The 25,679-nt window shown below is 35.3% G+C and overlaps 1 protein-coding gene and 1 pseudogene across 6 annotated transcripts in view; one reads left to right on the forward strand and one right to left on the reverse strand.

Annotated features, from left to right (window-relative positions):
* The window catches only part of KIAA2026 (KIAA2026 ortholog), a 103,923-nt gene that overhangs the window by 2,591 nt on the left and 75,653 nt on the right, over positions 1-25,679 (forward strand). For 5 of the 6 annotated variants that reach the window (XR_008549433.1, XR_008549432.1, XM_037494904.2 and 2 more), the window contains exon 2: positions 20,763-20,963. The exons of the other annotated variant lie outside the window; for it this stretch is intronic. Coding sequence is in view for 3 of the 5 variants with exons in the window: in XM_037494904.2 (XP_037350801.1) it covers positions 20,763-20,963 (201 nt within the window). In the remaining 2 variants the exon portion in view is untranslated. The remainder of the gene's footprint in view (positions 1-20,762; positions 20,964-25,679) is intronic. 6 annotated transcript variants of the gene reach the window in all.
* LOC119232710 (U6 snRNA-associated Sm-like protein LSm3) lies at positions 3,367-3,674 on the reverse strand (annotated as a pseudogene).

Below are 25,679 nucleotides of genomic sequence, written 5' to 3' on the forward strand. Positions count from 1 at the left end.
CATAAAGTAGAATTATTTGATAATCTAATGATTTTAAAATTTGCTTTTTAAATTACTTTTAATAATTTAGTGACATTGTATTTGTGTACTTATTTGTTATCCTTGTCACCACAGTCCTTTATAGTTGTGACTCACATAAAAAAAATTCACGTCATGTCATTAATTTTAAAGTGTAAAATATACTATAAATTCGTATCACAAGACTTTAGACCTGTTGGAGACCACAGAGTTCATCTAGATCAAGCATCCAGTTTTGCAGATAGGGAAACAGGGACATTCTTAATCCAAGAGAGAAAATTTGTTCATTTTAGTAACAAAAGTAGTCTGATGATTTCATATAGATAAAATTTTGAGTTCCTTGCTTTTCTTTGTATTTGATGTATGCAAACATTTTGTAAATAATAGGCTTGCCCACTTGTAAATACTAGGAAGTTATTTTTCAATAAAAGACTAAAATCTGAGTCATTACCAAATGTTTGAGTGGGTACAACATTGAGAAAGCATAGGTTACAGCTGTTTGATATATAGTTAGCATGTGTGGCTGTTACAGAAAAATATTCTGTAGACTGTCCACATCAACTTGATTTTCAACAAGTTTATTTGTACATGTCTTTTGGTCATTACAAAGAACTTATAGTAAATGTTTTAAAGTGGTATGTGGTATTTTAGTAGTAAAGCACTTAAATATTTTTATTTAAGTTTTGTCTTACATATGTTTATAAGATGTTGAATTAACTTATTTTCAAATTTATTGCAAGAAGAACTTGATAGTTACCACACATACCATGGAGCCTTCTCATGAGCAAAAAATGAAATATATAGAAAAAAAGGTTGCCTCATTGTTGTTACAACGATTACTGTGGTTGAGCAGCCCAGTGGGTTTAGTACCTTGGACACATTATATACCTTGAATTTCAGTTTCTTCACAAGTATTAGAATAGAGTAGTAGATTATAGGAATAGGACAGAACTGGCTACAACTAGATATTTGAGTCCTTAAATTAAAAAGGTAAGCTCCTTGCCCACAGGCGGTTTATAACTGAGCAGGGAAACAGACTCTTAAAAAAAGATAATGATTCTATAGTGGACCTATGTATGAACAAAATACAAAAGAATTTGAGAGGAAGGACACCCAGATTTCTAGGGGAAGGTGTGGGGATGGCAAGTGAGAGAAGAAAGGAGAAAGAAGGAAAGAGATTAATTAAAAGGTATCACAGAAAAATTTGCAGTTGAACTGATTCTTGCAAGAGTTGAAGGAAACTGCTAGATTTTTGGAGGAGGATTTGAGGGGGACATTCTAGAATGCTGAACTATATTGAATAATATGGCATGAAATAAATAGTATTTTTTTAAACTGCAAATACTTCTGTGAGGTTACAATATGGTCTTTAGAGCAGTGTTTGTACCCTGAAGTATACAGGAGGATTGATTGAGGTAAGGAAAGAAAATATTAAAACTTCAGTATATTCTATTTTGGATTTGCTATTTGTAGCATTTATAACAGCACCACACATATATAATCTGTAAATACGTTACAAATATTTCAATATATGTATAAATATATGTATTTATATATAATATAGTATTTATATAAGTATAAGTTGATATGTAACAACATGTTACATATAACATGTGTGATAGACCTAGGACTAAGACAACATTTATTCTCAAGAAAGTTATATTTCAAAAAGAATTTCATTCTTTTATTTGAGGAACTGAGATAAATCACAGTTAGCCTTTGAAATAGAGAGAAATTCATCTAATATGTGGAAAGTAATAGAGCATACTTAATCATTAGGTAGTTATGCAGAGAAGTTTAGAAACTGTCAATTTTTATTAAGATCTTTTGCCTCTGGGCCTCCCTGGTGGCGCAGCGGTTGAGCGCTGGGTTGCGAAGCTGCCTGCAGCCTCTGCGGCGCCAGTTCGATCCCCGGCTGCGCCAGTTCGATCCCTGGCTGCTCCCCGGCCACCGGAGGAGGGTCCCACATGGCACGCAGACCTCTCCTGCCGCCCGCTGCTCCCCTCAGCAGTGTACTTCGGTCCTTCTGCCTGCTCTGCTCCCAGCTCTGGCTCTGGTGAATTCTCTCACCCTCCCGCGCTTCTGACTGTACCCAGTGCTTGAATAAATAAATAAATAAATCTTTAAAAAAATAATCATTTAAAAAAAAAAAAGATCTTTTGCCTCTTCCAAATTTTAAGTGATGGTGATTTTGAGAGCTTTAAAATTTTAAATTATTTTTGAAAGCTTTAATTTTAAAAGATTGTAGATTGTTGTTTTTTAAATTTTACTTGGAGTATTCACTTTATTATTTTTTTGATTTATTTTTTACATCATTGTTCATTTTTAAACAATATTTGCTTCCCCCCCCCACCCCACCTGTAGTCCCCATAGAATTTCCTTCACCAATGCACCATCACCACAGTCCCCTGTGCTCCTCCCTCTGATCCCTCTCCCTCTCCTGCAGGATGTCTCTGGTTTATAATTGTCTGGTTTTTTTTGTTGTTGTGTTTTGTATTGTTATTTTTTTTTTTAACACTGATGTCTTACTTGGTTCCCCTATATTTCTGCTATAAGTGAAACCACCCGATATTTTTCTTTTTCCTTTTGGCTTATTTCACTGAGCATAATTCCTTTTAGCTCCATCCACATTGCTGTGAATGGCATGAGTTTATCTTTAAAAGGTTGTGGTTATAGAAGAGGCATAGAAGAGGCATCGTCAGTGACCACAACAGAGCTGGTTTAAAATTTTTAATTTTGGTATTTTAAAATAATATTTTGGTGAAAATAAACTTGAATATAATATATCCTTGTTAACATTATTTATTTCTGAATTAAGTTGCTGTTAAAAATTGTGCATGTTATGGGCTAAAAAGACTTTTTAAAAATCTAACTAAAGGTATTTAGTTTTGTAATTGCTTTTTAGTTGGCAGAATATTTTTCTGAGGGATGAGAGTATAAAAGCATCATTAAGAAGCCTTAAAAATTTAAAAAACTACCAAGTACAGGTGGTAATTGAAATACAAATAAATTTGATAGACTGATTATATTTATTTATTTTTAAAATAAAAAAGGGAACGATTTTAATTTAAGGGAAATAACCCACCAAAGTGTTTGTAAAAACTACTGAAGCAGATTAACTCCTAAAAAGAGTTTTCTATGATTTGGTGACCACATTTACTGGAAGGGTTGGAGAAAAATAAGAATGCTATTTAGCATAAGAATTTGTGAGTTACTTGCAAATCAACTCATTTCAGGAGTGGAAGAAACCTTGGTTTCTTCTTAATATCAAAAAATTTGCATAGGTTTCTCTTTTAAGTATGCTCTACATTTAAAGAGACAGTCCTACAAACTCTATTGTCCATGCGGGATTAATGGTTTCAGCCAGCTCTCAATGGAGGGACAACTACTACCACCCCAGACAAAGAGTATCAGAATACTCCATTTTGTTGATTTGTAGATCTCTTCATGGGTTTCCTTATCAGTTTCTGTAGTGGTTACAGTTTCTTCCACATCTCCTAGTATCCTATTTAAATGTTGATCATAAGCATGTAATCTCCCTCAAAGCTCTTGGTCATTTTTCATTTTCAGATAAATTGCTCATCCAAGCTGAGCCTGATGAGGTCCAGGGGTTCTTCAGCAATGTATGTTTGTTGTTGGTTCCCATCATCTGCCATGTTTCAAGCCCTATGCCCTTTAATGGGCTGATTTTAATCCCCTTCTATATTAAATTTAAATTTTGTTGGATTGCATATACTCAGTTAAAATCAAAATCCAGAAAGTAATTGAGAATTTTAACAAGATGCTCCTTTCCTCCTAGTAGTCTAGCGTCTCTCATTCCTCTGGATTCTGTAGTTCTGTCTTTTTCACTAAATATTTTAAAACCAGAATATTTGGCGATAAAACTTGGATTTGGCTCTCGCACAGAACTATCGAATATTAGAAACTTGATACTTGAGGTATTCTTTAAAAAAAGTCATGTTATTTAGAGAAAGTTTAGAAAATAAGTACAATGATGAAAAGATGAAGGATTTCTTCTAACTAGATTATTGAGCACCTAATTTGTTCTAGGATTTGCGAGAGAATCCCTGCCCCAAGAAGTTTAAAAGATGGTATATATACAGAGTGATAAAAGGCAAAATAGTGGAAACTGTGATTCTCAAACTTGTTCCATTGTCAGTACTTGGAACTTTGAAATACTGATATATATATATATATATATATATATATATTCAAATACCTTGAAAAACTGATATATTTAGTTTTATCATGATTTTTTTTTTACTAGGGGATTCAAAGATTTAAAACAAGTTATGGGAGAAAACTAACTGAAGAGATTTTGTGTAGTATGTTAGGTTTTTCTGCCCCTACAAATGGAGAGAACATAATCACTTTGGAATTTTTTTATGGTACATATTGGTTCAGTTTGTGATCTTCCAAGAGCATAAACTTTGAGGACTACTTTTATGAATTTTGTTATAGAGCATGAGGGTGTTGCAGAGGAGAAATAACTACTGGGAGGGAACGGGGATTGAAAAATACTACATTAGATTTTATTCAAGGTGTCATAGTTTGGGAGGGTGGTTAGAATATTGATAGATGCAGTTGTGTTCTTCAACAATTATTTGAACTTTTATGCTAGGTAATATATAAAGCTTTGTAGATGTAGTGATAAACCTAGCATTACTACTTACTTCAAGGTAAACAAAATTGAAAAAGGAAAAGTATGAATGAAGGAGAGTACAATGTACTCCAGAAAAATAGTTTATACCCAATAGTAGTGTGTAGGATGGTGAAGGCCTGAGTTGGCACATTAAGTTTGGAAACATAGTCTGGGGCTAATTATGGAGTTTCTTGACCGCTTGCTAAGGAATATAAAATGTGGATAGTGTAGATCCATCATAGATTTTGTGACATGACTTTACTAGTATTTTGAAGGCTGAAGTGAAAGTAGAGAAAATGAAGATGGGAAGGATACTGAAGAACCAAATTCAGCAGGTTAAAAGTGGGAAAATGGCAAGATTTGGATGTGAAAAAGGATGATGTCTAACCTGGATATGAGCCCAGGTGATGATATGCTGAGGGACTATGAGAGGAGGCAATCACTGAAGATAAACAGCTGAGAATTATTAGAGGGCTGCATGTGGGGCTCAGCAGAGTGACTAGGGCTAGAAATGTTTATTAGGAATTAAGCTGCAGAAGGGTGATGGTTGAATAGGAGAGATGAAATTGCCTAGGACAGATGCTAGTAAAAATACAAGGTGACCAAAGGCAGAACTTTGTGTGAGGACTGACTGTCTTCAGTCTGTAAAGGCAAAAGATTCTAAGCCTATGATTAAAAAACATGTACAATGTATATTAAAGCTGAAGTGCTTAATTAAGTTGTTAATGAGGCTGAAAAGAGTTTATTTCCACAAGAATGATTAGGCACATCAGGATGGTATGGCCGAGTTTATTTTGGCATAAATATAAAGGTATTATATGTAATATAGTAAATTTGTAGACTATTCTTTTAGGAGATTTTGTTCCATTTGAGAAAATTGATTTGAAAATTATTTAGATTTGATACAATAAAGGTGCTATCATAGCATAGTATTGGTGCCCTAGTAATTTCATTTCTAAGAAAAGAATATGGGGGTGGGGGGAGGAGAGAATCATGCTTTTACAGATTAGTTTGTATCCATTGTATTTTAGCTTTCAAATCATTTCTAGGCTATCTCCATAAAATTAGAGATACCCAGAACAAGTAATAACTATTTTCGTTTGCAAGATACTTGTATAATAGTATGAACCTTTAAAATACATACTGTTATTTGAGATAGTTCTCATTTTTTTAATTGGAAAATGCTGATAAACCCCAGTGATCGTATTAACTGTCACCATACTTTTTGGTAATACTATATGCCACCTGGGACCTGTGAATGTTTCAGAATTAATCATGCTGAAAAGCCAGGATATTAAATATTATACTTGGAAAAAGTCAGGAAAGCCAATAACATGTTAATAGTGGTTAATGCTAAGTAGAAAGATCATCGGTATTCTATTTTCTTTATGTCCTATATTTTCTACAATAAGCATATTTTATAATAAAAACAAGACTTAAGGAAACTAATGTTTTGTTAATAAACCTTTAAGAAACTATTCAGGTAGAAAATTGGGCTGAAAATACACCTTATCAAAGTTGTAAGATAGTTAACACTCAACTGCTGTAAATGGGTAGTGGATTTTTAATTTTCCCTTCCATGCTTTCTGATATTTTTTCACTGTTTTTTATAAATCCATTAAAAATATATCTACAGACATAATATATGCAGTTTTAAGGATTTGCAATAGCTAGTGCTAAGAACTTGCCCCTAACTTTTACACATTTTTAGTGCAGCTATCTGAAGTACCTGGGACAAAAATAATTCTTCTGATAGCTTTTTAAAATATCTCTTCAAATATTACTATGTCTGGAAATTCAGACGTGTTTATTTCTGTGTAGGCATACCCATTAAAAGATTTTTAAAAATGAGAATTCACCTGGAGATGAACCAGTTTAGGTGAAAATTGTTTATTAACCTTTTGCTATACTTTGTAAATACCTTAGTAATATTGCTCTTCTCTGAGAATTTAAGTCTTCTAAATTAGTTATAATACATCAAATGTTTGACTTATTATCTACTATAAGAAATACTTTGGCAATCCTCTTTCCCAAAGTTAGCCCCATCTCTCGGATGCATTTCATTTGCTAGGTACAAGTTTTGCTTCAAATGTTAACATCCCAATTTATAAAAACTAGTTTGGGCTTGCAGAAGGTTTAGTTTAGTTTTAATTTTATAATTTATACTAGACTTTTGCATTGATTTTGGTAAATTCTCCACTTCTGGAGTTGATATCAGAAAGAAGATCTCTCCCACAAAGTGTGCATAGCTAGAATACTGGAATTATTCCCCTTGTGGCATTTCAGTTTCATATTTTTAAACTACTTTTTAACTTCTGTGGTAAATTAAATTAAAAAATTAGTAAAGGAGGGCCTCCCCGGTGGCGCAGCGGTTGAGCGCTGGGTTGCGAAGCTGCCCGCAGCCTCGGCGGCGCCGGTTCCATCCCCGGCTGCTCCCCGGCCACCAGCGAGGGTCCCACATGGCGCGTGGACCTCTCCTGCTGCCCGCTGCTCCCCTCAGCAGTGTGCTTCGGTCCTTCTGCCTGCTCTGCTTCCCGCTCTGGCTCTGGTGAATTCTCTCACCCTCCCGCGCTTCTGACTGTACCCAGTGCATGTATAAAACAAACAAACAAACAAATAAATAAATAAATAAATAAACATGCCTCTATAAAAAAAAAAAATAATAATAATAAAAATTAAAAAAAAAATTAGTAAAGGACATCAAGTTTCTGACAATAGTAAAAATTGCTAGAAAGTTCAGGACCATTTCTCATTTTTTTTCCCTGAAAATAAGAGCAGTCTGCTTCATTTTGCACTGGAAAGATGCAGACCACATTAAGAATACATTATATAGAACGATTTTCTTGTAGAAACCGGTTACATAATTTGTTGCCATGTTAGCTCACAAACCCAGTTTTAACACCTGAATTACTAAAATGGGAAGATAAAAATACCAGATTTAAAAAACAAAATTGAAAACATTTTATATTGGTCTTGAATTACTGGTGCTTGAGGAAAAGCAGGTTTAAAATTTACTTTTGTGCCACATATAAGCACATTTTCTAGCTCCCTTTCTTCTCTGAAGCTACCTTATCTACAAGCTTTTCCCTAGCTTCTTCTCTCCTCTACCTGGTCATTAGCCCCCTTAACCTCTGTAGGGGCAGGAGTGGGCACAGTGCAGGATCTCTACAATCCCATGCAGACGGGGGTAAAGGAGTCAGAGTCCTCAGTGGCTTTTGCAGGTCTTTTATTTAGATTTACCAGGCACGTGGCAGGCAGGGGCGCTGCGGGGCTGCCAGGAGGCTGGCAGTCCTCCCAGCCCCCAGCAAATCCTCACTCTATCTGCGCTGTCTGGCGTTCTCTCTGCTTCTCTTCTTTCGGCTTTGGTTCGGTTCGTTCTTAGCTTCTCTGCTTCTGCTGACGTCCCCATGACACCACCCTTAAAAGCTCAGTCTTAGCCCAGGTGAATCCCATCTACTTATGCCCACACCCTACTCCAGGTGCCCGCCATCAGGCATGCATTCAGGACCACAGGGTTCCATCATCTATCCTAATGGTGGGAGGGCAGAAAAGCCTGATACTTTTTACCTTACCCTACAACCTCCTTTGTTTTTCTTCATAGAATATATTGCAGCCTAACATAATGTGATTTATATCTTTTTCCTCCTTAGCAAGAATGTAAAATCTTTGAGGGCAGGGACTTTTTCTGCATGGTGTGTTGCACTTTGACTTTTATGAATGTTGACTTGCAGTTAATCAGTAAGTGGTTATAAGTTCTAAAGGTCGTTTTCTAAGGTTTTTGAGGGCATTTCTCACGAGGGTTAATTCCCAGATCACTAGCATTAGAATGGTGTTAAAAAGTAAGACTCCTGGGCCCCAGAAAAGCATATATAAATCTGTTAACTCAGAGTCTCAGAGTGAAGATTAGGAATCTACATTTTTGTAAGTTCCCTAAATGACTTTTATTCACAAAGTCTGAGGGCTGATGTTTCAGGATATAGTAACACTGTTAGATTTCTGATTTCATCTCAGAAGTTAGTTTTCCCTTTCACTGAAATAATTTTTAGCATTGTTTTTACCCTATTGAACCATATTAGCATAATTTGGGGTTACAATTGAAATTAAAAGAAGGAAGAAGTGAGAAGCAGATTCATACACTTAAGACTTAATATGCAATATGACAATGAAGTAACTGGTCAAAAGTGATAGCAGGTGATTCTGTAAATGCTTTATTTGTAAGTCTCAGAGATGAGGATACTTTTATTTAAAATTTCATTCATTGGCCCTCCCTGGTGGCGCAAAGGGTTAAGATGCAGCATTATGAAGCTCTCCACAGCCACTGCAGCACTAGTTCAATCCCCTGCCTGGGAGCTAACCCACATGGTGCAGCAGACCTCTCCTGTCTTGCCCACTGCTCCCCTCAGCAGTGTATTTCAGTCAGTCTGCCTCTGGTGAATGTTCTGCTCCCCACTGTGTCTCTGGTGAACCCTCTCATCCCCCCTACCCCCGTACCTCTGGCCTGTACCCCAGTTCTGTGTGCAAAAATGAATAAATCTTTAAAAAATAATAACATCTTTAAAAAATAAATAAAATTTCATTTATTTTCATTAGAATATAGCAATTACAACACCATATCCCACCAAAAACAATTTAATAGCAAATATCTAGTCTGTGTTCTTCCCAAATTTTCAAAACTATAATTAAAAAAAAAATTTTGTTTTTTGAATCAGGATTCAAATAAATCTACATATTATGATTGTTCACATACTTTTAATTTATAGACATTGACTTTCTGTAGAATGCCATTCACAGTCCTTAATCATGAACTTCATCAAATTCAGAATAGTTTCAAGACATCTGGAGTACTGCCTTCTCTTTGGAGTTCTTTTTTCTATGTCTAGTAAAATTCTGATGATTATTTGAAGATAACACCCACTCTATGAATGCTGATACAGAATATTTTTCCCTTGTGCTCCATGATTTTTTTGTTTTATATGTTTGTGGCATCTTAAAAAACAAAATGAAACCAAAAAAGAAAAACACACTCTGTTAGGGATGTATCTCTCTTCCTATCTCTATTTTGATCCTCATGAGGGAAGAGGATGTCTTATCTACCATTATATCTCCAGGAACTTGCGCATACATAAATAGTTGCTTGAACTAACAAATTAAGTGAGCATATGAAAAAAGATCAAATAAAATTCTCTGTTATATCAAGTCAAAAGTCCCACTTGTTTTTTTGAATCAGCAAAATTGTCATCTCAGGAAAACTTTGCACATCTCTTCCTGTCTCTTCAGCATGGATTAGGTTCTTACCCTAATGCAGAGTGACTGAAATACACTGCTGAGGGGAGCAGCGGGGGGAGACAGGAGAGGTCTGCTGCGCCATGTGGGTTGCTCCCTGGCCAGCTGGGGATCGAACTCTTGCTGCAGAGGCTGCGGATTGCTTCATAGTGGGGTGCTTAACTGCTTGCGCCACCAGGGAGACCCTTAAAAATATGTTGTTGTTTTTTTTTTTTAAAAGATTTATTTATGTATTTATTTATACAAGAACTGGGGTACAGACGAGATTTGCGGGAGGTTGAGAGGATTCACCAGAGACAGCGGGGAACAGAACAGGCAGACTGACCAAATACACTGCTGAGGGGAGCAGTGGGCGCAACAGGAGAGATTTGCTGTGCCATGTGGGACCCTCACTGGTTGGCTGGGATCCTTCTGGTGCTGCAGAAGCTGCGGACAGCTTTACAGCACTGCGCTCAACTAGGGAGGCCCAAAAATATGTTTCCATGTTTCTAGTTAAACAAATTTGGGACTGTATTTTATAGCTATCCTTTTCAGCAGTACTGGTGGTTAATTTGCCAGTGTACAGAAGAGATAGAAATAGAACCTGCTTTTCTGCCTTTTAAAACACAAAAGCCCAAAAGAAGTTTTAAAATAACACTATACTTATGATTTTAATAATGCCTCTATTTGAAGGACTTTACCTATATTAATTTATGTAATCCCCACAACTACTTTCGCGGTAATAAGTGAGTGACAAAACTTACTTCACAAATGAAGAAACTTAGGTACAGAAAGATTAATTTGTTCCAACCAGTTAGTGGCAGAATCTGGATTTGAAGTCAGATTATTTGGCTTCAGAACCCAGGTGCTTAATTCCTGTGCTATATTCCTTATGAATAAGAGGTATAGGGACTGAGAGAAAGAAGCCTTTCCATTTGAGAAGGATACTCTGGGAGAAAAGATTCATAAAAGATTTCAAGGTAGGAGAAGCATTAAGACGTGTACGGTAGGATTGACAATATTTACTATATAAATTATTAAAAATAATTATTCATATAAAATACATTTACTGTGAAAATCCACCTAGTTTAAGTGTAATCGTTACACACATGGTTCTTTGTTTATCAATCCAGTGGCAAGTGTCTTATTGTTTATTTTTAAAATAGTGGGCCTCCCTTGTGGTGCAGGCGGTTGAGCGCCACACTGTGAAGCTGTCTGCAGCCTCTGTAGCGTGGGTTAGATCCTGGCCAGCTGGCCGGCAAGAATCCCACATGGCGAAGCAGACCTCTTCTGTCGCTCCCACTGCTCCCTTCAGCAGTGTATTTCTTCAGTCTGCCTGTTCTGTTCCCCACTCTGTCTCTGGTGAATCCTCTCACCCTCCTGAGCATCTGGCCTGTACTCCAGTTCTTGTATAAAAATAAATAAATCTTTAAAAAATATTAAAATAGAATGTACATCTGGTGGCAAAAATAAACAGTATAACTGGTACTACAATGAAAAATTTCTCTTTATCTTGTAAGTCACCTGGATCCCTACTATTAAAGGGCTACTACTGTTACTAGTTTCTTATATTCATTTGTGTGTCTAATAACCATCTCAGATTTTAGCATCCTCAAAACTGAACTTTTAGTTTGCTTTGTCTTGCTTCTCTAAGCCTATTCTTACCTTCTGATTAAATGATTCCACTGTCTATCATGTTGTTCTCACCAAAATCTAGTGTTTTTCATTGGTTCTTTCTTTTCAGTTATTTCCCTTATAAGCATATCCACCTGTTCTGAACTTTCTTCCTTGAAAGTATATTTTAAATCTTGTCCATTTCTCTACACTGTCACGACTTAAGTACACACCATTATCATATCTTGCTTGGAATACTACTGTAGTTTCCATTTTTTAATTTTTAATATTTTTTTTACATCATTGTTCATTTTTGATTTCTCCCCCAGGTGTAATCCCCATAAAATTCCCATCACCAGGTCATCTGTGAACGTTGCACTCCTCCCTCCCTTGTTTTGTTTTGTTTTGTTTTGATTGATTGATTTATGCATACAGGAACTAGGGTACAGGCCAGAGGTGCGGGTGGGGGCTGGATGGGGGGGGGTGAGAGGATTCACCAGAAACAGAGCGGGGAGTAGAACAGGCAGATCTACTAAATGAAATACACTGCTGAGAGGAGCAGTGGGCAAGACAGGCAAGGTCGCTGTGCCATATGGTTCACCTCCCTGGCTGGGGATCAAACTCTGGCTGTAGTGGCTGCAGATTGCTTCACAGTGCTGATGCTTAAACCCTTGCATCACCAGGGAGGCCCCTTCACTCCCCTGTTTTGATCCCTCCCTCCATTCCCCTCCCCTGCTGTGTGTCTCTGACTTAAGGTTTGCCTGCTTCTTTGCTTTTGTCTTTTTTTTTTTTTTTCTGGCCCCTTGTTTGGTTTCCCTAGATTCCTCCTGTAAGTGCAACCATCTCACATTTTACTTTTTTTCCTTCTGACTTATTTTACTGAGCATAATCCCTTCCAACTCCATCCATGTTGGCTGCAAATGGCATGAGTTTATCTTTTTTGATTGCTGAATAGTATTCCATTGTGTATATATATATCGCATCTTCTTGATCTAGTCATCTGTTTTTGCGGATTTAGGTTGTTTCCATATCTTACCTATTGTAAGTAGTTCTGCAATAAACATAGGAGTACTGCTGTAGTTTTCTGACTTATTCTACTAATCTGCTTTTTTCTCCTAGAGTAATTTTTGTACTCAGCAGCCAGGGTGAACTTTAAAAAATGCATTAAAATAAGTCATTACACCACTTAAAGTACTTCATTATCACCTTAGGCTGTAACAGAGTTTGTCTTATTGTTTTGTACATACCTTCCAAGGCAGTTTTCACCTCAACACTTTTATACTTGCTTATTTATCTTAAACTCTTTATCCTCTGTGGCTTTTGTTCTGTATTTGTCATAGCTGATTCCTCCTATCACGTTCTCAGAGAAATTGTCCTTGACTACTTTTTATGGAACTTACAGTTATACCTTATGTATGTATGTATTTGTTTACTCAATGTTTTGTAGATCATCTCACTTAGCATGTAAGCTCAGTGAGGACTGGACTTTTGTCTGTTAAGTATTAATACCAACAGTTAGCCCACTACCTCTAAGTATTTAATTCATATGAATTGAGTTAAGGAGTAAGTGAATGGATGAACAAATTAATGGATCTGTCTGGATTGTTTTGGCCAAGGAATGAGGTTGAAATTGAGCTTTATTTTTTTTCTTACATTCAACCAGTTTTCACAGCATCACTTTTTCCATTGCTTTGATTATATTTTTTATAATACGTTAAATTCCTGGTGTATTAGGATGTATTTTGGAACTCTTTATTGTGGTTATTTATCTTTTGGTACTAAATGTTTTATTATTGTGACTTCACAATCTATTTTTAATATTTGGTAAGATGAGGCCTCCCAAATGATTTTATTTTAATTTTCCAGAAGTAAAATTTTACATGTATTTATTTTTCCAGAAGACACTCCTTAATAATATGGTATACTCTCTAATAATAGTGGAATCAACATTCGCACTACCCATGTTTTGGTCTCACTAGGTGAGAAAAAAAGTATAAATTACTGATCTGTAGGGAGTACAAATGACATTCCCATTCTTGAAATGAAAGATGGAGAAGTTGGTAACATTACTTATGAACACCGTAATGATACCCACTTGCCACGTACTTCTAATTTCAATTATGTCTTCAGCTTTTGCCAGGTGCCTACATCTCTGTTATAACCTGTTATTTCAAGTGACTGGGAGTAAGACTTACCCTCCCTTTCCTATCTTTCCTCTGTGCTATTGCCTGAAACTGAAAAGTGTCTTGCATTTGCAGTCTGCTATGTTAAAGTCTCATCAATACTTGGCAGTTATTTAAAAGAGTTGGCTAAGAACAGGAAGCCATGGTATCTATCTGCCCTCTTTACATATTTATCTCAACTTTAGTATTGTCTCAGGAACATGAACATGACAACATGAGAATTAGTGACCCCTATGGATCCTTCTGTTCATCCTTTATTTGAGAACTCCAAATTGCTTTGTGTGGTAAGGAATAGCTGGAGTGGTAGTAGGATGTTCAGCAGAACAATCCTGAATTTTTAAAAGTGCTTATCAAAGTCGATATGTTGTTAAGGTACTTTTAAAATACCATTTCTACGTAAATAAAAACTTTACATTTACCATTGTAGGATCCTTAAATTGGAAAGACCAAATCAAGAAATGAAATTTATTCTGAACAAAATGTTCGGGTTTTTAAAAATTAGTTGAGACCATCGGTTGTTTTGGGGAAAATTATGTCACTTATTTAGTGCCACTTAATATAATAACAAAGTCTTTGAAGATTTTTTTAACTTAAAAGATTCTTTGTAATTAACCCCTTATTAAAGTTGTCCACTTGAATTTTACTAATGAGTACCTTCTTGCTTAATCTTTGACTTTTACCAGTCCTTTCTCCATCTCTCTGGAGAAATAATTTAGATTACCTAGTATATAAAACTTTTCTCCTTTGTCCTCTACTATGCTATTTCGTAAGCTATTTCTGAACATATCTTTTAGTCGTCTTCTTCTCTTGCAGTGTTTTTTCCTTATTACTGGATTATCCCTAAAGTTATGCCTAAATTTAGGTCAGAGAAAGAGAGTATGTGCTGAAACAAAGATAATTGGTCAAGGATGATGAGCTATGGTATTGATTATTCATGTGTGATGGATTCCATCTAGTTGTTTGTGTGAATAGCTAAAAGAGCATGAATTATGTTAGAGCAAAATGAAGAAATCAAACAAGGAACTGGAAGTCTAGGTGAACATGAGATAAAAATGCAGGGGAATAGGAGTAACAACTGAGAGAATAGAAGTAAAGACAAAATGGGAAATACATTTAATAGTCTATAATAAATGCTTTTTGGTATAGGGATGAAGACTTCTTTTCTGAAAAGTGTTTGGTTAGCAGATATGTAGCTTCAGATGAGGACAGTGGTCTCCAAACTTATGAGCTGGTTTCCCAAGCAGAAAAAAAATTGAGTATGCATATCTTCTGTACTGTTAGTTTTATGTAATGTAAAACATACATTTTATTTTATAAAACATAAACTACTAGATGTTTAAAAATGAAAAGACTAAGCACGCTTTAAAATAAGTTTTAAACCTTATGTTACAAAAAGAGTTTTGATGAGAGGATTGCGATATTTCATTAGTTTTAAAAATCTGTTTAATTCTTGTCTGTAGAGCTATTGGAAAGGCTTGTTTTAAGTGTATTTTGGTACTTGTTTTTAATGACTACTCTTGTTAGAACTCATAAAGATACATGAATCCCTACTGATTGGAAGAAAATTTTTGCACTCCATACAACTCTTAGGAACTGATCACAAAGATCTGCAAAGAGCTCACACTACTCAACAGAAACAAAGTAAATAATCCAGTCAAAAAATGGGCAGAAGAGCTAAATAGACACTTCTCCAAAGAGGAAATGCAAATGGCCAACAGGTATATGAAAAAATGTCTGCTATCACTTATAATCAGGGAATTGCAAATCAAAGCCACAATACCACCTTACACCAGTGACAATGGCACATATTAAAAAACTAGCAACAACAAATATTGGTGAGGATCTAGAGAAAAAGGAACTCTCCTACACTGCTGGTGGAAATGCAAAGTGGTGCAACCACTATGGAAAACTGTGTGGAGGTTCCTCAAACTGCTAAAAATGGAGCTACCATATGACCCAGCATTTCCACTCCTAGGAATATACCCAAAGAACACAAAACATTAATTCAAAAGGAAACCTGCACCCATATGTTTATTGCAGCACTATTTACAACAGGTAAGATATGAAAACCCAAATTACCCCAAATAGATGACTGGATCAAGAAGATGTGTTATATATGCACAATGGAATACTATTCAGCAATCAAAAAGACAAACTTACTACATTCGCAGCACCTTGAATGGAGCTGGAAGGGATTATGCTCACTGAAATTAGTCAGAAGGAAAAAGAAAAATACCGGATGGTTTCAATAGAGGAGGATTACAGGTGAACCAAATAAGGGATCAGGAAATAAATAAATAAATAAATAAAAACCCAAAATTAATAGGCAACTATAAATCAGAAACATTCTGCAGGGGAGGGGGAGGGATAGGGATCAAAGGGGAAGGGACGAGCACAAGGGACTATGGTAATGGTGCATGGATGAACTGGTGGTGCAGATTTTATAGGGACTACACTTGGGAAAGCATACATTGTACAAAAAATGAAGAGTGATGTGAAATATATATAAATAATAAACTTAATTTTAAAAAAAGATACATGAATGTATGTGGAAGAACAGTGTTGCATGCTAGCCTGACTACTTCATGATACTTTATCAAATATGCAAAAATTTTGTTGTAAATTATCTTTCTTAATTTCAAATAGTTGCTATAGAAAACTAATACCAAGGTTTTGTTGCACTGGATAATCTTCACTTACCCCTTTAAAGCCATTCTTCACCCTTGTGGACTTGCTTTTTACCCCATGAGTCTGATTTCTAAATTACGTCATCTGATCTGCCTTCTGGATTCTGATTGGGTTTAGTCAATAGAAGGCTCTGGCAGGAGGCCAGAGAGGTAGGGATATTGATTCTTTGCTGAACTGCAGATTGTCAGTAACTATGCCCCATCGTTGTTTGACCATTTTCCACAATCAATGACGTTTTTTTTGGTTCCAACAATGAATCACTCCCCTTCTCCTATTGGACTTAGAGTAACAGTAACTTCCTGCTTAGCCCAGGAGTGCTTTCCTTCCTAGTTTCCCTTAACTTTGCTTGCACCTTTGTAAATAGTTCCTTCGTTAAACCACAATCTCCTTTTTAGTATTATCTCTATCTTGCTAGAACCCTGAGGATTATGTTGCATTTTAGTATTTTTAAGTAAAAAGTGACTGAATCTCTTCATTTACAATATTTAAAAGCAGGTTAGAGCATTGTTTCTAAGTTTAATTATGCAGATACAGTTTTTGTAGGTGACATATTTACATTGTTTTGATAACAACACCACCACATCACGTAATGGAAATCATTCCAAATGCCACCTTTTTGGAGGGTGCCAGCATTAATTCATATATTCACCATAAATAAAACTTAATATCAGTTCACTTCCTTCTTAATATTCTTATAAGCGAAACCAGAATTGAGCCTCTGAATTCCAAAATTTGGAATGTATTAACAACATGGGTTAGGTGTATCATTCTTTATGAGGAAAAAAAAATAGAAAGCATAATTATAAAACTCAATGAGTTAGCCATAATTACTGCTTAATTTTTGCTTGTCAGCAATCTGTTATTTGCAAGCTATTGTCAGCTTAATTTTATAAGATGATTTTCCTAATAGGTAGGAAAAGCACTTGAATTTATGAAAGGGAAAGTTATTTTAGGCAGTTATTTGATCTTTGATTAATTATCTAACAATTGTCATTTGTAGGTAAAATTTATATCTTATTGCATTTTATTCTCTGATAAATGAAATGCAAGTAGTAACAAATGTTTCATCAGGATTCTCTTACTATGGACAAATGAAATGCCTGCAATTTTTCAACTTTGTGAATGTAAATTTGAAATTAAAAACAGTTTGATTTGTATCCTTGTAAGTACTCCACTGTGTGTGTGTGTGTGTATGTGTGTGTGTGTAGGTAGGTAGGTAGGTAGGTAGGTAGATATAGATATGATGGCACAATTTGAGGTCTGAAGATGTAGCCATTAACAAAACAAAGTTCTTATCCTCTTAGAGCTTTTGTTCTGATGTGGAGATAGATAATTATTAAATAATTGGATAATTATATAATGCAGTATATTGATAAGTAACATGAAAAAAATCCTTATAAGGCAATAGAGAGTGACAGGGGATCCTTTACTAGTAACATTGGTCAAGAAGTCCTCAAATGTGGTCACATTTTGAACAGAGACTTGATTGAAGCAATAATTCCTAGTAATATAAATATCTTAAGAGAAAAGTGCCTTACCAGGAGAGAAATCAACTGCAAAGCAGAAATTGTGACTGAGAATAACCAGGTAGAAAACGAGGTCTAGCCAGGTAAACTGGAGCCATATCACACTAGATCTTCTAAACCATTAGAACTTTGGATTATACTTTAAGTGTAATTGGAATGCTTTGGAGGACGCAGAGCAGGGAAACAGTATGACCTGATTTACTGGGTTGCATGGAGGATAGCCTATATAGGGAGATCAAGAGGAACCTGTCATAAAGAGATATTAATGGTTGATGAAAGTTTGAGCTTGTACACAAACAGTATTTGGCACCATATGTATGTTTATGTATACATGTATATAATAATTTTTGGGTTAAAAGTTATACTTTGTTTAGAGACTTTTTTTCCCCACTCAACAGTGCAATACAGAGAGAGATCTTTTACAGGGAGTGCACACAGCTTTCCTAATTTCTTTCAAGAGGTACATGGTATTCCATGTTGTAGCACACAATCCTTTATTTTTTTTTTTTAAGTTTTTAAAGATTTATTTATACAAGCACTGGGGTACGGGACAGAGGTGTGGGAGAGTGAGAGAATCCACCAGAGACAGAGCAGGGAGCAGAACAGGCAGAAGGACCAAAATACACTGCTGAGGGGAGCAGAGGGTGAGACAGGAGAGTTCTGTTGCGCCATGTGGGACTCTTCTCTGGCCAGGCGGGAATCAAACCGGTGCTGCAGAGGCTGTGGACAGCTTCACAGCGCTGCTTTCAACCCACTGCACCACCGGGGAGGACCTGTTCTTTGTTATATTGAAGGACATTTATGTTTCCAGGTTGTTCCTTGTAAATAACAAACTCTGTGTGTGAGTGAGTGAGTGAGTGAGTGAGTGTGTGTGTGTGTGTGTGTGTGTGTGTGTGTGTTTTATTGCTCACAGGTACAGAGACATGTCTGTTGGATACATTCCTACAAGTATGATGGGTCAAAGGATAAGTGCATGTTGAATCTTAACAAATATTACCAAATTGACCTCCCCAAAAAAGGCTATGTCAATTTTATGCACACCTGCTAATACTATGTGAGAATTTTTCTCTCCTTATACCCTCTTCAGCACTTGAGTAATATCACTCTCTTTAATGTTTACATGTTGGCATTAGAGAAAACAGTTTTCCTTATTGCATTTTAATCATGAATGGTAACTATCAAAGTTTACAGATTTTTATTTCTGGTGAGAAGTAAAAGATACTAAATTCTCTTTGGTTTTCTAAGAAAATACTGTTTGAAAATTAATCTTCTACTTATAAAATTGACATTAACGGACATTAAAGGCTTGTTTACGAAATAGTTTAGCCACTGACTGTTTCCCTCAACTCTCCTTATTTCCAGTGTTCCACACACACTGATACTTCTAGGATGTCATCATGTTTCAGTGTAATAGTGTCCATTAATGTTCTCTTCAATTAGTATTAATGAGGAATTAAAATTGCAAAACTGGTAAGTTCATCAGTTATAACAACCATACTAAAGTGAACTAAAATATCACCCCTCAGTATCTGTTATTGCCCACTAACTTTCCTTGGGCCCACAGTGCTTGCTCCCAGCTATTGTGCATGAAAGAATTAATTTGAAACAGGATGTATAAATTAGCCCAAATTATTCAGCATTACTAGAAAGCCAGTTTAAATGTTTATGTTTTGTCTAAAGCTGAATACTTTAGATGTTATCCCTTTATAACAAAGAAAACCCATAATAGTGCCACAATTCAGAACCTTGCAGTCATACAATTCTTAGAATCTACATGGCATGAGAGAGGGATTATTATAACTTAGAGTAATAAACCAATGTGAACATAGGCCAAGGTGTTTGATTTTTATTTCATATCATAAAGATTTATCATTTGATGAACCTTTGTCCAATGTTAAGTTTTTTTAAAACGCCTGAAGTAGGAAAATATGATTATAGGGTCAATTTTTAATTTATAGAGGTATCTTACACAACATATTGAATGTTTTGAATATTGACTTCATTTTGCCATTTAAAACTACTTGTACAAAACCTTTCATACTGACATATTTTACAAAGGCAGAAGAGCAGATATTTTCCCTGATTCTCTTTTACAATTAACTGTCATATAGATAAAAATTCAAGTCAGTTTTTAACCTAGACTTAAAAACTTTATAAGATTAATATTTCTCCATTGTAAATGGTCTTAGTGATTTCAAATTAACTACATGAATATATGGATAACTAAGTAGACTCATTATCTTTAAGCATTAGCATCTAAGTATATTAATAAAATACTGTAAAGTAAGAAGACATTTGGTGGTAAGGTTGAAGAGGAATCCTAGATTCCTAGATTAAGTTTTGGCAAAAGGTTTCCAAACTGCAATTATCTATTGTAATAATTACAACTTATAGTTATGTATTATAGTGCTTCATTTATTTCTTCAAAGCATTTCTGTATGTGAATTTTCTCTTCCCAATTTTTTGGTACTGTATGTTTTCCCATATCAATGATAGATAGCATGAAACATATGAAGAGATATAAACTACATTTGCTTTTGCAAAAATAAAATTTTTTTTGTTAAAGATACAGTGGGTTAGTTCTTAATTTTAATGTTTCAGTTTTGTTTTGTATTTTATCGTAGGGAAGGGACTATCAGACTGATTTTAAAACATAAGTAAGGAAAATTAGAATTAATGTAGGGAAGGTAAAAATCTGGAGAATACCTCAGTAAGGTTTAACTAACACTTTTATGTAGGTAGCAAAAAGAATTATTGAGGTACTGGTTGAGGGGGATTATTGTTTACCCAGAAGATTTGACCTTGTGAATTGACTTCTTATTCTCCAAGGCACTTGAGAGAAAAGACAACGATAGCAGTTACATCTAGAGGCTATTATGGATTGGAGGATGAGAAGGGAACTGCATGTACTTCAACAAGGCGTCGGTCAACTCCGCGAAGTTTGGCAGGCTTGACAAGTGGAGTTTTTGAATCTATAATGGTTCAAGTTTTGAGACAGGAAGAACAGCTGAGAGCAAAAGAAGAAAAAAGGTAAATGTTAAAAAAAAAAATTAAGTTTCATGTTGCTCAAATTTCCAGGATCTATTTTTCAAAGAGTAGCTGTGTAATTTTTGTATGCCCATGTCAAACTTCTGGGCCTATTTTAGTAGTGTTCCAAAAGCATCGTCACCAAAGTATGAGTTCATAATGGAATATCACAGTAAAATTTGTTGGAAAATACAGTTTTAGATTTTTAACCAAATTACTTTGAAGCTATGCCAGAATAATTTTTATAAAAGATTTCAGAATGCTTTCTGGATTTCTAGAAGTATTGTCAAGTAGATTAAAACTTTTAAATTAGAGGAATTTCATATAGATTTATATAGCTTTAGAGTAGAATTAGAAACTTTTTAAATTAGGAGAAACTCCAGAGATTACGTAGTTCAGAATGACATAGGTTCATCTCTTCCAGTTCATCCATTGATAGTAATTTACTGGATAGCTCTGTTTATACTGAGCTCGTCAGTAAAGAATGTTGTGTTTATTAGTATTACCTTTCAAAGACTAGAAAATAGACTGATGATACATATATAACAAGTCTAGGACCTAGAGAGGTAAGTGGTTACTCAAAAATAATAATAATTTTTGTCTAAATCACATCTCTGATAGGAGTGAGTGATTACTGATGTAATAGGGAACTGCTAACTGCTACTCAAAAGCAACTTATATTGTTGTTCCTCTCATATTAATAATTGTGGCTTTTACATTTGTAAAATTAAAACTCTACCTTAAGACTGTCTACAGTCATACTCTTTATAGAAGTTATTGATTGGAAACCCACTGTGAAATACCTTCTTTTCCTTGTGCAGTACCTCAGGCTACTACTTCTGCTATGAGAAAAAGGGTTTCATGGAAAAAGGATAAAAATTAATCTGACATTAGTGTGTAATAGATTGGAATGGAGACAAATTTTAGAAAAAGAAGGCTTGTAGGAAGTATATTGTAGTCTAAAACTCCACTGAGGATGGTCAGAAATAGGAAGAGGTCATATTGAGCTAAGAACAAATAAGTTATTTAGTATCTTCATTGATACAGGGAGAACAGAGAAAAGACAAAGATGAGTCAGGAAGTAGTTGTAATAGTAGCAATAAGATGATATTTAAAAACAATGGTTAACGTGTATTTGGCTATTTGGTTAGGTCTAAGCACCTTATATGTATTCATTTATCTGTAGGCACAGAGAGATTAAGTAATTTTCTCAAGGTCAGACAATTTTTGAATAGTAGAGTCAAAATATGAACCTGGATAGTTTGGCTGTGTAACTTGTACTTCTCAGCAATATGCTATCCTTATAACTAGTAATATGGAGCCAACAAAGAAAATGGAAGAACTTGAATCTATGGTGTTGGGAAAGATTAGTGAACTCCAGTTTTTGTTTGTTTGTTTGTTTGTTTTAAGTTGTTTGGAGTGATGAAGGAGACAGTCACATAAGAATGGCTATTAGAGAACTAGAAATAACTGATTTTCCCTCTAATTTTATGTATTTATGTGTTTTCTGTGCTTAACATCACATTGACATAGGTGAATAAGACATGAGTGGAAAATCCTCCATTAAGTATCTTAGTTTTAGTGACTGATAATTTAATGAAATAATACGTAATGATACTTTAATAAAGATTAAGCTATCTCTTTGGTAGTATTAACTTTTCACTTGTTCATATTTTTATTTTTATTTTTTTTAAAGATTTATTTTATTTATTTATACAAGAACTGGGGTACAGGCCAGATGTGCGGGAGGGTGAGAGGGTTCACCAGAGACAGATCAGGGAGTAGAACAGTCAGACTGACGAAATACACTGCTGAGGGGAGCAGCGGGCACGACAGGAGAGGTCTGCCACACCATGTGGGACCCTCGCCGGCTGGCGGGGATCGAACCGGACTGCAGAGGCTGTGGATAACTTCACAGTGCGGAGCTCAACTGCCTGCGCCACCAGGGGAGGCCCCTGTTCATATTTTTAAACTTGGAGCAAAGAATAAATAAAATTATAATACATGCCTATCAACCCATTATCCAGCAATTTTTTAATAAGGGAAATATATAGTCAAGATTCCCTGTGCTTTCTCTGTCCCCAGCAGAAAGCTGTATCTTGACTTTTTATTATAAACTTACAAGAATTCTCATATATTCTGGATATAAGTCTTGTCAGATATATGTATGTTAGATATATATATATATACACATATATATATGCTTTACAGATATTTTCTTCCCATTCATGGACCACCTTTTCATTTTCAGTAAGTTTTTTTTTTTTTTTTAACATAACCTTTTTTTTAAAATTTGTTTTATTTATTTATGCATACACAGCTGGGGTGCAGGCCACAAGTTGGGAGGAGGGATGGGCAAGAGTATTCACCAGAGACAGGGTGGGGAGTAGAACGGGCAGATTGAAATATACTGCTGAGGGGAGTAGTGGGCAAGACAGGAGAGGTCTGCTGTGCCATGAGGGTTAGCTTCCTGCCAGGGATTGAACTCCTGTTGCAGTGGCTGTGGATAGCTTCATGGTGCTGACACTTAACCCCTTGCCCGATTTTCAGTAAATTTTGAGGGAAAAATGGAGGGGGAAAATCTTTAAGTTTACCAATTTTTTTAATGTTTTGTACTTTTAGTTACCTAAGTTATCTTGCTTAGGTTACGAAGATTTTCTCCTCCCCCCACCCCGAAATTTGCATATTTTGTGTGTAGTTAGTTCTATGATCAATTTAAAGTTAATTTTTGTATGTGATATGAGGTAAGGACAAAAGTTCATTTTTTTCCATATGGGTGTCCAGTTGTCTTAGTATCATTTGTTGAAAAAATGACTTTTTCATCACTAAAAGTGGTTTGTTTTTTTTTCTTCTTATGAGCACATTTTTTTTTCCTGTTAGCACTTTAAGAGTGGCATTTTTTTCATTGTGGACATTGTGAATGTTAACTTGTTGAATATCTGGATTTTTGTGTATTTTTTTTTTCAGGAATTTATTTTTATTTATACATACAAGCACTAGGGTCTAAGCCAGAGATATGGGGGGTGAGAGGATTCACTAGAGACAGAGTGGGGAGCAAAACAGCCAAATCTACTGAAATACTCTGCTGAGGGGAGCAGTGGGTGAAACAGGAGAGGTCTGTTGCACCATATGGGTTAGCTCCCTGGCTGGGGATCTAACTTATGCTGCAGTGGCTAGCAATAGCTTGATAGTGCTAAGACTAACCCCTGTGGCACCAGGGAGGCCCCTTTATGTACTTTCTGTAAAGAACTTTGGACTTTATAATGGCAGAGAGTTAAGTCCTTATAGATGAGTTTCATGGTCATTTATGAATTAAAGCTATGTAAGTGTATGTCTAGAATAGCCTTCATTCCAGCACAGCCTTACTACTTAGGCCTACTACTGTGACCTCCCTGGAGTCTCCATTGAATGCCATCAAGTAATGACTGAGGACTCTACTCCAGCTGGTCTTCTCATTGTGTCTAAGTCGACTGAGCTTGCAGTTTCCTGATGATTCTTGCCAAACTTTGTGAAGATTTATTGTGTCTAGTGTTCAGCAAAATATCAAGGGGATCCTGTCTAGAGATCTAAATCTCTTTTCCGTAGTTCCTTCTTTTTTGGGATTATCTCACAAGTTATAGGTGTCTCTTTCTACCTCATCAATTCAGCCCCAATGGATTATTTGGGTTCCCCCTTCCTGTACTCTTGGTCTGGAAATTCCTTTTCTAGTCAGAAAGCTAGATAGCTGTAGAAATCACCTCATTTGGTTCACTTCTTGGGGGTCACAGTTTGATATTTAGTATCTAAAAAAAATTGTTTTGTATTTTTGGTTAGTTTTGTGCTTGTTTACACTGGAAGATTAAGTTTGGCCTAGTTACTCCATCATAACCCCAAAAAGGGGTCATTTCCATGTATTTTTTTAATTTTGATATATATTCATAGATAATATAGCATTGTTTTTCTATGTTCTTTAATATATAAATAGCAGCTTTCTGTTTTCACTCAACTTGTATCTGAGATTTATCTGTGTTGAATTATTTCATAAATGCTGTTATATAACTATTACAGTTTATCCATTTATCTAATGAGGTAAATATTTTGTATTATTTATAATGTTGTGTTATTATGAAATGCTATAATAAGCTTTCTTGTATGTGTCTTCCTTAAAGATTGAGAAACAGAGAAGTGTGTGAGAGAGAGCACCTATGCTTTTAATCATATGGTTTTGGAAAGTTCTTTAATGTTTTAGGGACTGTTGCCACAATGTGATCTTCTTAAATTTGTTGTGAAGAGTTATATTCATAAAGTAGTACATATTACCAGTTCTGTATGAGCTACTTAATAAATAACAGCAATAAAATACCTTATGCATATTAAGATACACAATAACTTCAAGTTTACCTTAATATACCTACTTACCTTCCCAACCACACATTAATCTTTGAATTTTTTAATTCACCAATCATTCTTACCCTTCTTGAGTATTATTTTCCAATATATTAGTTCCATCTAACTCTTAACTGCCCAAATGTATTATCAAATTTTCATTCGAAAGCCTTTCCTTTTTTCATGTTATGCTTACTCCATGCCCTGCCAATTATATGCAGAAGCCTCATACGTACGTTTCTTGTTCACACTTCTCTTAAGTTTCAGCGCTGATTGCTTACTTAACATGTTCCCTGGATATGCTGTCTATTTGTGTGTCAGTATCAGTGTCTTTCATCTTTCAGGCAATAGGTG

Source organism: Talpa occidentalis, unplaced genomic scaffold (genome assembly GCF_014898055.3).
Source record: "Talpa occidentalis isolate TD23 unplaced genomic scaffold, MPIMG_talOcc4v2.1 talOcc4.7, whole genome shotgun sequence".
Lineage (NCBI taxonomy): Eukaryota > Metazoa > Chordata > Mammalia > Eulipotyphla > Talpidae > Talpa > Talpa occidentalis.